General features: G+C 38.1%; 1 protein-coding gene across 1 annotated transcript; it reads left to right on the top strand.

Annotated features, from left to right (window-relative positions):
- Positions 1-1,892: 1,892 nt before the first annotated feature.
- On the top strand, positions 1,893-5,277 carry LOC133551951 (class I histocompatibility antigen, F10 alpha chain-like; the record flags this gene model as incomplete). The annotated part of the gene is made up of 4 exons (XM_061899165.1): positions 1,893-2,083; positions 2,769-3,035; positions 3,275-3,553; positions 4,973-5,277. Coding segments are annotated over exons 1-4 (906 nt in total), but the record flags the coding sequence as incomplete, so codon positions are not given.
- Between the last annotated feature and the right edge of the window lie 10,056 nt (positions 5,278-15,333).

Genomic DNA, 15,333 nt, shown 5'->3' with positions numbered 1-15,333 from the left:
GCTCCGTAGATTAGCACTATTTGTAAATGTGGTATTTTTCATTATTATTGTGATTATTATTTTGAAATAATGTATTTGTATTGTCTTTTACTTCACTTTCCTTGACATGTTTTTTTTTTAAACGCTAATTGCTCATCCTGGTGGATGTTTGAAATGGTTTGTATGTGTTGAAAGTAGAGATGTCCGATAATGGCTTTTTTGCCGATATCCGTTATTCCGATATTGTCCAACTCTTGATTACCGATTCCGATATCAACGGACACCGATATATACAGTCGTGGAATGAACACATTATTATGCCTAATTTAGTTGTGATGCCCCGCTGGATGCATTAAACAATGTAACAAGGTTTTCCGCAATAAATCAACTGAAGTTATGGAGAAAAATGCCAACATGGCACTGCCATATTTATTATTGAAGTCACAAAGTGCAATATTTTTTGGAACATGCCTCAAAACCAGGGGTCACCAAGGCGGTGCCCGCGGGCACCAGGTCACCCGTAAGGACCAGATGAGTCGCCCGCTGGCCTCTTCTAAAATTAGCTCAAATAGCAGCACTTACCAGTGAGCTGCCTCTATTTTTTAAATTGTATTTATTTACTGGCAAGCTCGTCTCGCTTTGCTCGACATTTTTAATTCTAAGAGAGACAAAACTCAAACAGAATTTGAAAATCCAAGAAAATATTTTAAAGACTTGGTCTTCACTTGTTTTAATAAATTCATTTATTTTTTTACTTTGCTTCTTATAACTTTCAGAAAGACAGTTTTAGAGAAAAAATACAACCTTAAAAATGATTTTAGGATTTTCAAAAACATATACCTTTTTACCTTTTAAATTCCTTCCTCTTCCTGACAATTTAAATCAATGTTCAAGTAAATTTATTTTTTTTTATTGCAAAGAATAATAAATACATTTTAATCTAATTCTTTATTTTAGCTTCTGTTTTTTTGACAAAAATTATTTGTGAAATATTTCTTCAATTATGATTAAAATTCAAAAAAATTATTGTGGCAAATCTCGAAAAACCTTTAGAATCAAATTTAAATCTTATTTCAAAGTCTTTTGAATTTCTTTTAAAATTCTTCTTCAGGAAAATCTAGAAGAAATGATGATTTGTCTTTGTTAGAAATATAGCTTGGTCCAACTCGTTATATATTCTAACAAAGTGCAGATTGGATTTTAACCTATTTAAAACATGTCATCAACATTCTAAAATTAATCTTAATCAGGAAAAAATACTAATGATGTTCCATAAATTCTTTTTTTTAATTTTTTCAAAGAGATTGGAGTTAGCTAGTTTTTCTCTCCTTTTTTTCGGTTGAATTTTGAATTTTAAAGAGTCGAAATTGAAGATAAACTATGTTTCAAAATTTAATGTTCCTTTTTTTCCTGTTTTCTCCTCTTTTAAACCGTTCAATTAAGTGTTTTTTTCATCATTTATTCTCTACAAAAAACCTTCCGTAAAAGGAAAAAAATGTATGACTGAATGACAGGCAGAAATACCCATTTTTTTATACATATAGATTTATTTATTAAAGGTAAATTGAGAAAATTGGTTATTTCTGGCAATTTATTTAAGTGTGTATCAAACTGGGAGCCCTTCGCATTAATCAGTACCCAAGAAGTAGCTCTTGGTTTCAAAAAGGTTGCTGACCCCTGATATAAATGAATGTAACCATGGTAATAAAATGTTATATAGCAAAGTAAAAGTTGTGTTTCTTATCTAAGTAAATGTAACTCGTTACTACTCACCTACGTGGATAAGTGTGTTCACCTTTGACAGGTACGACAAAATAAAAATAAAAATAAAAATGATCACCATCGAGTTGAATGTTTGGCTTTACCGTGTCTACTTTTACTTTCACTTTCTTTGATATTCTGCCAGCAGAAGCGTCTGCCTCACACTTTTCCCCCGCGTTCAGTTCCTGGTTCATTTTTCCTGTTTGCGAGTCAAGCGAGTGTTCGTCACTTTTGTCTTTCTCTGCGGGATTAAAAGCGGCAAACATCTTTTTGTTTCGCGCTGACATCATGAACTTGTTTTTATTCTTTCTTCTGGTCGTGCAAATGCACAGCGTGACGCCTGGTAAGTCCTTTTTATAAGTTTATTAATATTTTACTCATAAATCCTCTTTGTGCCTTCACTTATTTGACTTCTGAGAGTTTCTGTTACTTATTAATTAAATTATTGTTGTATTATTTAAGCCCTTTGTTACTTAATCCTGGTTCTTTTTTTTAACACATTTTATTGTTTTCCCTTTTTCCTAGTAAACATTCAAAATGTTCCAATAAGGTTACAGAAGCAGATAAATCCGTTTAGGCTCTTTATTTTTTTTTTACTTTAGTGTTTCTTGTTCAAAGACTTATTTTTTCCAAGGCTTGTAAGAACGAACACAAATCTTCAAACACGGAAGTGTCAGAAACTAATCAAGTGTAGTAACATCACCCCGCCACAAGATGTCAGTAAGAGTCGACATCAAATGGGCAGAACAGGTTGTGTTCAACTCTGTTGTACTTTTTATTCAGCCTCCATTGTAGAAAATATATGTTTATTTTCAAAATGTTCAAACCGTCAACAGATGTTAGTAATATTATTAATGTGTTGTATTTGTCATAGAACATGTGAGTCTTGACTGTGATATCTAGCAGTGTTTGATGTTCACTTTAAGACCCGACTGAAGACGGAAGGAGCTAAAATATTCACAGTGCAAGATTGTTGAACATGAAACAAAATAATAAAAAGTCATCCTGTTGTTGTTTTCTTCTTTCAGTGATTCACACGCTGCAGTATTTCCAAACTGCGTCCTCTCAAGTTCCAAACTTCCCAGAGTATGTGAGTGTTGGTTATGTTGATGGAGTTCAGATTTCTCACTATGACAGCAACAGCAGGAAAGCAGAAGCCAAACAGGACTGGATGAACAAAATCACAGCAGAGGATCCAAAATACTGGCAGAGACAAACAGAGATCAATGTTGGTAATGAGTTGATTGGCAAACACAACCTTGAAGTTCTTAAGAAGCGTTTCAACCAAACTGGAGGTTTGTTTATGTTGAACTTTCTACTACTTAAATGTATTTGATGTACTCTTTTTATACTGTAGTAAACACACATTACTGCACTGATACTTGTCTCTGTCCATCCCATAATAACCTACACTAATACTGTGTGTGTGTGTGTGTGTGTGTGTGTGTGTGTGTGTGTGTGTGTGTGTGTGTGTGTGTGTGTGTGTGTGTGTGTGTGTCACTCTGCTTTACAACACTGTGTGTGTGTGTCTCAGGTGTTCACATTCTCCAGTGGATGACTGGATGTGAATGGAATGATGAGACTGATGAAGTTAAAGGTTGGTATCAGAGAGGTTATGATGGAGAAGATTTCATATCGTTGGACATGAAGACATGGACATTTACTGCAGCAAAACAACAAGCTTTCCCCGACAAACTCAAGTGGGACCAGAACAAACATCTACTAGAATACTATAAGTTTTACTACACTGAGATATGTCCTTCTTACTTGAAGAAGTATGTGAACAATGGGAAGGAGGTCCTAATGAGAACAGGTAGAAACACAACATGTACTTTCACCTTTTAACTTGTCAGCACTCCCCCTATAGGAACATTACTGACATTACACCCTGTCTCTTTATACTCTTCTCTCTTTCTCTCACCTTCTCTCCATCTTTACTTCCATTTACACCTTCTCTCCATATTTACTTCCGTTCTCTCCTTTTCCCTCCATCTTTACCTCCATCTACACCTTCCCTCCATCTTTACCTCTGTCCACTTTTACTCTCCATCTTTACCTCCATCTACACTTTCTCTCCATCTTTATCTCATTCTCTCCTTCTCTCCATATTTACCTCCGTTCTCTCCTTTTCCCTCCATCTTTACCTCCATCCTCACTTTCTCTCCATCTTCACCTCCATCTACACTTTCTCTCCGTCTTTATCTCATTCTCTCCTTCTCTCCATCTTTACCTCCGTTCTCTCCTTTTCCCTCCATCTTTACCTCATCCTCACCTTCTCTCCATCTTTACCGCTGTCCACTCTTACTTTCCATCTTTATCTCATTCTCTCCTTCTCTCCATCTTTACCTCATTCTCAACTTCTCTCCATCTTTACCTCCATCCACACCTCATCTCCATATTTACCTCCGTTCTCTCCTTCTCTCTATCTTTACTTCCATCCTCATCTTCTCTCGATCTTTACCTCCCTCCACACCTTCTCTCCATCTTTACTTCTGTTCTCATCTTCTCTCCATCCTTACCTCCGTTCTCATCTTCTCTCCATCTTTACCTCCGTTCTCATCTTCTCTCTGTACCTCCATTTTCTCCGTCTTTACCTCCATTGACACCTTCTTTCCATCGACACCTTTACTCCATCTTTACCTCTGTTCTCATCTTTTCTCCATCTTTACCTCCATCCACACGTTATCTCCATATTTACCTCCGTTCTCACTTTCTCTCCATCTTTACCTCCGTTATTACATTCTCTCCATCTTTACTTTAATCCACACCTTCTCTCCATCTTTGTCTCCATCCACACCTTTTCTCCATATTCTCTCCATCCACACCTTCTCATCTTTACCTCCATCCACACCTCTCCATCTTTACTTCCATTCTCTTATTCTCTCCATCTTTACCTCCATACCCACCTTCTCTCCATCTTTGTCTCCATCCACACCTTTTCTCCATATTCTCTCCATCCACACCTTCTCATCTTTACCTCCATCCCCACCTTCTCTCCATCTTTGTCTCCATCCACACCTTTTCTCCATATTCTCTCCATCCACACCTTCTCATCTTTACCTCCATCCACACCTTCTCTCCATCCACACCTTCTCCTCATCTTTACCTCCATCCCCACCTTCTCTCCATCCCCACCTTCTCTCCATCTTTACCTCCCATCCCCACCTTCTCTCCATCCACACCTTCTCCCCACGTTGTCCTGTGTTCACACGTGACATCACTTCCTGTGCAGAGCTTCCAGAGGTGTTCCTGCTCCAGAAGACGCCGTCCTCTCCGGTCAGCTGCATGGCGACAGGTTTCTACCCCGACGGTGCCGACCTGTTTTGGAGGAAAGACGGCGAGCAGATCTTCGAGGACGTGGAGCACGGAGAGATACTCCCCAACCACGACGGAACCTTCCAGATGTCGGTGGCGCTGAAAGTGGAGGTGACGGCCGACGTGGAGGGCAAGTACGAATGTGTGTTTCAGCTGTCAGGCGTCAAGGAGGACTTGGTCACCAAGCTGGAGAGAAGAAGCATCCTGAGCAACGCAAGCCATGAAGGTGAGAAAGACACATTTAGTTGGAGATGTTTCCCATCACAAGTCCACCTGTCACCATTATTGATCCATGTCACCATGACAACGCTTGACGTCTGCATGCAAAGTAGTCATGAAGGTTTCCTCTTCATGCTTTGTCACTCCACTTGTGCTTTTTTGCTCTCCACAGACAACTTGAGCGTCGCCCTCGCTGCCACGGCGGCGGTCCTCGCTGTGGCGGCCATCATCATCATCATCATCATCATGGTCATGGTCAGGCGTCACAGAAACAGACAAGGTGAGGGACGCCAATGTCCTCTGTCTTCTTCTTCTCGGTGCACTCGGTCCAGGCCGTGAGTTGATGCTTTCATCCGGGCTGCAAAGGTGCGGCCATCTTTTAGTTGCCTTCCAGCCAAACACTCAAAGATCCACAGAGACAGAGCGCACACTCTCACGTAGAAACACGGCGTGACGTGAGGGGAAAAGTCCACTTCACCTTGTTTCTCTTTCATTTCAGCCCAGTACGATCCAGCTGGTAAGTAAAACATATTTTCTTTGAGCCGCAAGAAACAAAGCCGTGGTGAAGCGTCACTCACATGGAGGTCTGATGTGGACCTTTGTTACAAGTTTAGCCGGAAAAGCCCAACTGGAGCTGACTCCTTCACAATAAAAGTCCCTCCTGTGAGCACACGCAATACAAAGTCTGGCATATCTCACTTTTGACAGGAGTCCTCATGATGAGGATCAGCCAAATGAGACATCAAGTGTGCTGACTCGTCATGTTTCCAAGTCACACCTCAAAGATCTGATGTGAGTGACGAGGCACCTTCTGGATGTTCTTCCTTCACCGTTTGCGTTTGTCCCGCAGCTCGCCACGGCGGCGTGGAGCTCGACGAGAACGTGCAGGCGGCTGAAGGCTGAGTAAGCTCACATGGACTGTCTGCACCTCCAAATGTTCTTGTGTGAAGATGATGTTCAACTTGGATTCACCTGCTTCTGTCGGGAATGTGCTGAGTGGTCTTCTTCCTCCAGGATGCTTTGTGCACTGGAACACAGGGAGATGTCTCCATCGCTGAGGGACGTCATCACACTCGGAGATGAGATGGAGATGTGCTTTGTTCTTCGTCCGACTGCTCCTCACGCTATTCCATGTATTCTTCTTTGGCCGTTAAAAGACTTTCAAGATCAAACGTTGGTGGCTGTAAAATCGCACGTTTCATGGCCTTGACGTCATGACGAGGATTTCTTCTTTTCTTTCAATGGCCGCTGCTTATGATCAATATCACATTGTGTCACATCTCTGTCAATAAATCCGTTTTTTCTCCACTCGCCTCGCACTGCTTTCTTGGGGACCAGGAAGAGTCTCAGTCATAAAAATGGTAGAAGTAGGTCATTTTTGTTTGTTTTTACTTTTTCATTCAACACTTAAATCCCTAGATCAATTTAAGGTTTATCCGTCCTTATCAGTCTTTTTTTTTTCATAATTTACGCCATTTTTGTCAAAACCTTGTTTTGTTATGGCAAAAGCACAAAATAATAATTTTCACTCAACGTAATTGCAATCTTAAATATGTCAATAATTCATAACATCATCGATTTTAATTCATAATTTTTTTTGAGCAATGACAATTAAAACTTGTCCCACTGAAATTATTAGGATCCAAACGGGCCCCACTCATAAAAATAAGTCAAACATTTATTTTTACTTTCAACACTTAAGTCCCTCGATAAACTTCAGATCCATCCCTCGTTTCTGTGACGACCTGTCACGTCAGGTGTCACGCGGTCTGTTTGCGTTTGTGTTTATCTCCTAGTCGGCACTCTTATTTTGGTCCCACTTCCTGTTTGTCTCCCTGAGCCCTTTTCCCCCCTCACCTGTCGCTGATTGGCAGCCTGGCCACACCTGGTCATGGGGTGAGGGTGATGGGTCAAATGCAGAGGAAAATCTCACCACACCTAGTGTGTGTGTGACAATCATTGGTACTTTTACTTTAATCAACTGGCTTCTATTTATGCCTGCCTTGCCCTCCAGTCAGGGCTCAAGGATTGTTTTGTGAAACGTTACTTTGGTTTTTTCTGTATGCTGCTTATGCTTCTGTGCACTTCCCTGCTGCACCTCCTTGTGCTCCCTGTGGGAATTAAAAGACTCACCCGCACGTCGTCCTCCTGTCTCCTGCATCTTGGGGTCACAACTAGAGCAGCCATGCAAGTACGTGACAGCTTCTTCATTTCTGTTTTTTTTTTTTTTTGCCCTATTAGTCAAACACCCTTTTTTTTGTAGGATAAACACAAAATATCCTATAAAAATATTTTGAAGTCAAATTTTGTAAGTGACGTAATTGGAGCCTTGACTAGTTTAAATAATTTGTAACAACATTGAGTTTGATTCATTATTATTTTTGAGCAATGACAGCTTTAAAGAGAAAACAACCTGCATGGCAGCTTTATTAGACTCAACAATGCAACTTTTCTTTGTTCCATTTCACATGTTTTCACCTCTTTTATTCCACTATTTAGGTTTTTTTTATACACTATCTGTAGAATGTGTCGTGTATGAGCTTATATGGGACATAATGTATAATATTTCTAATTGCCTTTTTCTTTTTCATGCCTTTTTAACCTGAGTCTTTCAAGCAAAATCGTTCCAAAAATCAGCAAACCCGCCTTTCTTCTTCCTCCGTCAAAAGTAGGTGAATCCACAAATATAAATAACTACAGACCGATTTCCAAATTGGGTTAATGTTGAATGTCCAATCCAAGATGGCCGACAGGACTGTCTTTTGTTTGTCTGCTTGTCAAAGTGCTCTGAATTTCTATGTGTTTTAGTCTCTTTTTTTTTAGCCGATTTAAGTAAATTGCACTAGTTTTAAGCGTAACAATTGATGAATGAAGGCTTACTTCCAAAAAGTGGTATTTCTGACTGCTTTTGTTGGATTTGGAAATCTGGAGGCCTCTGACCTGCAGAAGCCGGGGAATGTTTTGCTAGCTGAAATTTTGGCCTTCCATCTGCCACAGTCTGGATCTATACTAGTCTCAGCTTGGCCTTCCACTACCTACAGTCTGAGTCGACTGGCTTCATCTTGGCCTTCCGTCTTCCACGGCCTGGATCCATCTTAGCCTCAGACTGACTAAAGCTGGGCCTCTGCTAGCCTTAGCTTGGTCTTCCAACTCTTGTAGCTTGGACATCTGAACTTTGATTATTGGACCTGGGTAGGTAGTAAAACAATTTAACAACGACTTTGACAAAAGCTCTCTATTTAATATTAATGCTTTTTCCTGGACTTGTTTTCTGCAATTGTAGTGGGGTACCTGACCAGGTGCTCCACCAACCTTTAACTCTACCAAACGCAATAACAATCACCTGGTCCTTTGAAACTACAGCATTTACACAAAGGTTATTGATATCCACATGTGGGTCAGTGCTAAATAATTCTAACCAGCTTCAGTTATGGTGTATTTCTGTGTTAAACAGATGGTTTTCTCCTTCTGATATTACTCATTTTGATATTGTGAAGCCAAATAATGTTGTCATGAGGTCACCTTGCCATATGAAACGGAAAATCTTTATATTGCTCTTACTTCTGCTATCAGGCAATGTGCAACCAAATCCAGGCCCAGCTTTATACAACATCAGTACTCCTGATGAACTTAGAGCTAGCCCATAGCAAAGCAAAATTGAAGATGAGATCTCATATATGTCTTATATATATCTCCTAGACATAAAAGAGCACTAATCGAGACCAAAGTAGATTTCTCATTCTTCTCAAATGTAGCTCCTGAGAAATAAGGCTCGCAGTGAGCACTGTGAGAGATCTCAAAGTTGTCTAACAGTTATCTCTTTTTCCGATTTCAACAAAGACCAAAATGAGAGATGAATGAGCTGGTCTCCAATATGTCTCAATAATGACTCAGTGAGAGATACACATGGTTTTGTTTCTCACTACTCACTGTTTGAGTTCTCAGATGTCTCTTTGCTATTTCGGCAAAAAGACAATCAATGAGTATTGGTTTCAATATGTCTCAATGATGTCTGAGTGAGAGATATACTTGGTTTTGTCTCTCACTGCTCACTATTTGAGTTGTAATATACCTGTTTTCTGGCTTAGAAAAAATAATTTCAAAAATGCATTTTAATTGACACAGTTTAATTATACCTCAATCATACTCCAGTTTATCTCACGCTAACATTTGGAGAAAATAATTAATTCAGGCAATATGGATATATGGTCTGTAATCTAAATGGTTTATTTAAATAATTTTCTACTTAATTTGTTGATTTCTTATCCACACGCAATGTACAGTAACTCAGTGACTACAATTGTGAGATTTAAAACTGAACCCAAACAATACTGATATGATCACAAGACACTTTTTAAGAGCTTTTAACATTTGTGAACTTTCTAGAGCAGTGGTTCTCAAACTCTTTTAACAAGGTACCACTTCAGAAGATATTTGGCTCTCCAACCACCATTATAAGGACTAATATTAAAATACAGTAACATAGTAGGCCCATGTATTCATTAAAAAAAGACAGTGGTTTTATTAAACAAGTAAATTTAATAAATTGGCCACTGAAATATTACACACAATGCAAAAACAATCAACAATGATACTCCATATACAGTACATATTTACAGACTTTTACAGCATCCACGGCAACATCACATCAGTGTGTATTTTCAGAGCATTTATAACAATGATCAAAAAATTGATTTGTGGCTTCTTAGGCCAGTTCAGTTCTTAATTATCTAAAACTTTTCAAGTGTGTTGGGGAAATGAACTGCAAACACAATGCCAAGCATAGATGTGAAGTCAAGGAAAACAACTTTACCCAATATGTCATCCAAGGATACTACTGTACTGGCAGAAGTTTCCAATAGGGGAATAACATAACTGCATGTCTCATATGTTACACTATCTTGCAGCAAAGAAAAACCTGCATGTTTAAATTCACGAACAAGGGCCCGTTTGGCACATGAATGTGCTATGGTAAACAAGAAATCAATCCGTACATACTTTAAAAAAAAGGATGAGAATCTTTCTTCTGACACACTAGTCCCACAAAACAGGCATTTTATTTGTTTACTTTCTATTGGCCCGAAACAATAACTGGAGGATTTATGTAATATAATAAGCGATGATGCAGAGTGGGATAAAAAAAGTTTTTGAACTTCTGCACATTGTTTAAGCAGTCTGTGTTCAGACTATCGGGATAAAGCAACTTGAACATTTTGAGCATATCGCTTAGGGCCTTATCAGTGACTTTATGACAGTTTACATAACCCATGATGATCAGAAGGCACTCTGCCATGGCTTCTGATGCATTGTCATGTATTGGTTTGTCTGTTGTGTCCTTGAAATTTGACTCTTCTGCACACTCCTCACTCAAACTATCTTCAAATCCTTCATAAAACGTATGTCCGTCATTGTACATCCAATCCCCTATATCAGGGAGAGCTTCCTCAAATGATTGAGATGAATCATACTCAGCATCGACATGTAGTTTAGTTGTTAGGCCATCAGGAGGATCTGTGAGGGTTGTTCTGGAAAATGTTTTTCCATTGTCTTTGATAGTCAGAAGTAGAAATATTTTCATGTGCTGAAATTAAAATAGAATACAAATCATTAAAGGTTTTTTATAACATTTTGTCAAAAGGCAAAACGTATAACATCTCAGCATATCGCTCACATTCTTACACTCAAAAGTTTGTCATATTTTAGCAGGATTTGCTTCGTGACAAAATTCACAACAAAACAATAGTCAGACACAGAAGACGGTGGGTGTACCTGGCAGGTAGGGAGAGGCTTGATGTTCCAGAGTGGTACATCCTGCACGGTCACCTGAAGGTTGGATGTGTTCCATTTGAAGAGCAGTGTTTTGGGATCCTTCAGGAGGCACCGCCTCCTTCAGTGTTATTCTGCTGCTATCCCCTGACACAAAGAAGAGGAACCAAAAAACTCAAAAGACTAAGATTTAGTAAACACACAGCATCAAACCAAACCCATGAGAAAGGATCTTGACGAGGGATGCAACATTATTGTAAATATTACGTTATATTGGTTTCAAAATTCTCACAATAATGCCGTGATGTGTGACGCTATCAAACGAGAACTCCAGTGGGTGTGTTTTTTTCTGACAATATTAAGTGGGCTCATCTGAGAAGTAAACTCGATCTCCCATGATAACCCGCGTAGTGTGGGACAACAAAGTTCAAACAGGGGACATTATATAGGGGTGAAAAAGTGGAAGTGTGCAGGAGTGACGGGAATGTTTGTGCTTCGGTGATCCGAGGAATTGTTGCTGTGAAATATTTCTGTGCCTATAACTGTCGTGCTTGTTTAACCTTAAATAAAGTCTGCATAATACAAGGTAAAGCTTGCCACGTTCATCCAGACCATTTCCAAGTCGGCCCAGAGCTGTTGCACCTCACCAAAGGAAATGTGGACATGCACAAAATAAGAAATTTGCCGACACTTCACACCACAATGTCTACAATAAGTTAAGGAATATGAGTAATATATTAGAATGAGTTGTATTTTAGAACCATTATTTGGAAAATATCATTGATGTGAAACCAAGACGTAAGCAAGGGACAATATCCATTTGTGAGGTATTTATATGATTAAAAGTCAAATTATTAGTTAATTCTTAAGAATCAGTATTTTACAAACTAATACTAACATTTCCATTGCAAATGACAGTTTCTTAGGAAGTTAAAAGTAAAAAAAACACTAAACTAAACAGCAGTGATGTAACAATACCAAAATGTCATATCACCGTTACTGTGACCAAAATGATCACTGTTTGCATTATAATCGCATTATTGTTGAATGTGCTAAAAATGTAATCAAACTCACAATAATACCAAGTTATATTAAAAAAAAAAACATACCAGACAAACACAGTATAGTTTCTTGGCTAAAGAAACATTATTGTTCTACATTAGTTACACTGCAAGTTTACTGTTAATGTCAGTTTAAAGACACATATTTGAAAGTTTTGTTTTTTGTTTGTTTTTGTGTGTTACTTGAAATTCTGGAATTCTGCACCATTCCTTTGCACCTGAAATACCTGTTTATAATAATAAATATGACTACAACATATGAACATTATGTTTGTGTTCAATTATAGTAAGTCTGTTTATCCTAAACATTCCTGCCACTTCATTTAACACCATCCATCTATCCATTTTCTACCGCTTATTCCCTTTGGAGTCGCAGGGGGCGCTGGTGCCTATCTCAGCTACAATCGGGCGGAAGGCGGTGTACACCCAGGACAAGTCCCCACCTCATCGCAGGGCCAACACAGATAGACAGACAACATTCACACTCATATTCACACACCAGGGACCATTTATTGTTGCCAATCAACCTATCCCCAGGTGCATGTCTTTGGACTTTGACATTTTTGTAACAATATCTTATTGTGGCTTTAACACTGTGACGATATCATACAGTGAAATGTTGATATTGTTACATCCCTAATCATGACTTGATGTTACCTACCAGCCTTAACTTGAAGGTGAAAGATTCAAAAAACATCAATTACACATGCTGAGATTACTTATATTTCAAGTTTCATTCTTCATACTGTAATCAGGGTAAAAGAAAGCAATATTTCCATGCTTGTTCCTGACAAACTGTGGACAGCTTTTTATCCTTCTATCTGGTCTGTAAATCTCAATCAGAACTAATCCATTTAAACAAAGAAAACGCGTATACATGTAACTTACTTAGCCATTGCTCATCAGTCTTCACATTCACATAGGTGGTTGCAGGACGGGATGACTGCAGCAAGAAAAATAAAATATCATATATCTGCTGCCAGTTTAATGCACCACAACTATGCCAGTCTACTTACCAGCTTTACAGTCCTTCTTGATCATTTATTTGAGTCGACTTCTTTACCAGTTCTTCTCCATCGTTTTCCAGGTTTTCATTTTGTCATTTCGACACTCCAATACTATGTAAATACAGACAAAGGTTGCTGGAATATACAGTGGAACTTCTTGTAAATGTAAAACTCTATATTATGTCGAAGCAGTGTATTTTCAGTAATTTATATTGTTCAACTTCAAATGTTCTCTGAACATTTACTTCTATCATTGCTATTTCACTATGGGATGTATGAAGTGTAGTTTATCACTTGAGATGCCTCGCTGGAGGTAACTTTCATAGCTTCTAGCAAGGTTGAATGCGGCATTTATAGCTATATTTCCGTAAATCAGTGACGTTACAGTAGTTTAAAAAATACTAACTCGTGTATGTTAAAGTAATTTAAATACCAAAACAAAAACAATAAATGGTATTACTTACTTGCAGTTGTTATTTTTTTTTTTTTTTTTTTTAAAGGTTTATTTATAAATTTCAACAATTACAAACAGTAAGACAAACAGCAATATACAACATTATAAAACATTATGAAAACAGTACAAAACAGCGCCAGGGGGTTGTAAGTTCAAAATAATAAAAAAAAGAATACAAACATATATATATAAATAATAAACAAAATGCAAAGCCGTAGGCTTATTCAGATTCATCAAACAACTTAAATTTGGAACACAGCATCATCGTTTTCACAGCTTTTTTGTTGTTAGAGGTAGAGAGTGTTTTAATGTAAAGTTCCAGATCTTGCAGTTGTTATTCCTTCAGTGCCGAATTGTTTCTTCAAGTCACATCCGCCCACTAAATGCGCATGCGTGTTTTTCAGGTAGAGCAAATATGATTGGACAGATTCATGGGGCGCGGTGCCAAATCTCGCGAGAGTGTCGTTGAGATCCACATCTCAGAATTTTGATAAAGTTGATTTTCTCCTTATATGACCATCTGAAAATAGCCATTTTTGGCTATGAGTAACTTTCAAAGGAAGGAAATTTAGAAAATTTACGCTTTCTATCAGACGGCGGCGGACATGACGCGTGGTTTGCCGTCAGTTAACGTCAGAAGAAGAAGAAGAGGCGGGGAAACAGTAGGTGGCGTAACATTTGAACGTTGTCTGTGCGCCTACCTTAAACTAAAACGAGGAAGAAGAAGAAAGCGAAGAAGAAAGAGAAGAAGAAGCGGGAAAGTTTTTGGAAACGACAGTCGCAACGCTTGCGACATGAGACTTGGAGAGGTAAGTATGCTAATATTTTTTAGTTGGTCAACCATGTAATGTTGTGATATGAAAATATTTAACTGTTGTGAAATGAAAATATTTAACTGTTGTGACAACGGAGCGGTCCTTTAGGAGGCTGCGGTAACCATAATGGCGTCTGCCCAACAAGTAATGTTAGCATACATAATGACCTTCACAATTGGATTCTACAGTGCATATTAATTTGGGGAGCTTAACTTAAAAATGTTTTTTATAATACTGTTGTAGATAAAGTGACACTCGACAAAGGAGGTCCGGGTTGAATTTTATCGGTAAGGCTGGCTATTTGCAATAAATAAGAGATTACATCCAAAAGTATTAAATGATTCACTAATTTGCCCCGCCATTTTGAAAGCAGCAGTATATTTGCTTACTCGCTTGCAGAGGCACAGTATGTTTTGTATCATGCTATCGATTGTATAAACTGTATATATTTAGGAAAATAAAGTAGGTATGTGTGTAAAATGTTAAACATTCATTAAATGAATTCGGTATTATCAGTCAGGTCTTGTTAAGACTAGCAACATGATATAAGAATAGTTTTCCTGTGATACATGTTTAAAAAATTATGATTGTGTTAACCTGGTCAAAATGCACTAATTATGGTCAACCTCTTCAATACAAAGTCATTGGGGCTCGAGATTATATTCATGACCTTTTTGTTAAAAATACTATAACTTTCCTAAAATGTACCCCATTATAAAAAGGTGCCATCAAGCCCACCGCACATCAAAATAGATACGAATTAAACTAAGAATTAAACTGTCTGGTTTAAGATTTTTTTTTACTATAGCCAGAACGATCATAAATTATAATTTTGTTTACTTGTTTTTAACAAAAGTTAAATATGATTCACCCTAAAAGTTACCATCCATATGGAGTGACCCCATATATGTAAATAATTTCAATTTATATAATAGTTCCATCCATATATTTTCTAC

Source organism: Nerophis ophidion, linkage group LG04 (assembly GCF_033978795.1).
Source record: "Nerophis ophidion isolate RoL-2023_Sa linkage group LG04, RoL_Noph_v1.0, whole genome shotgun sequence".
Classification (NCBI taxonomy): Eukaryota; Metazoa; Chordata; class Actinopteri; order Syngnathiformes; family Syngnathidae; genus Nerophis; species Nerophis ophidion.
Note: the sequence above shows the minus strand (reverse complement) of the source record. Positions and strands in the feature narration are given on the sequence as shown.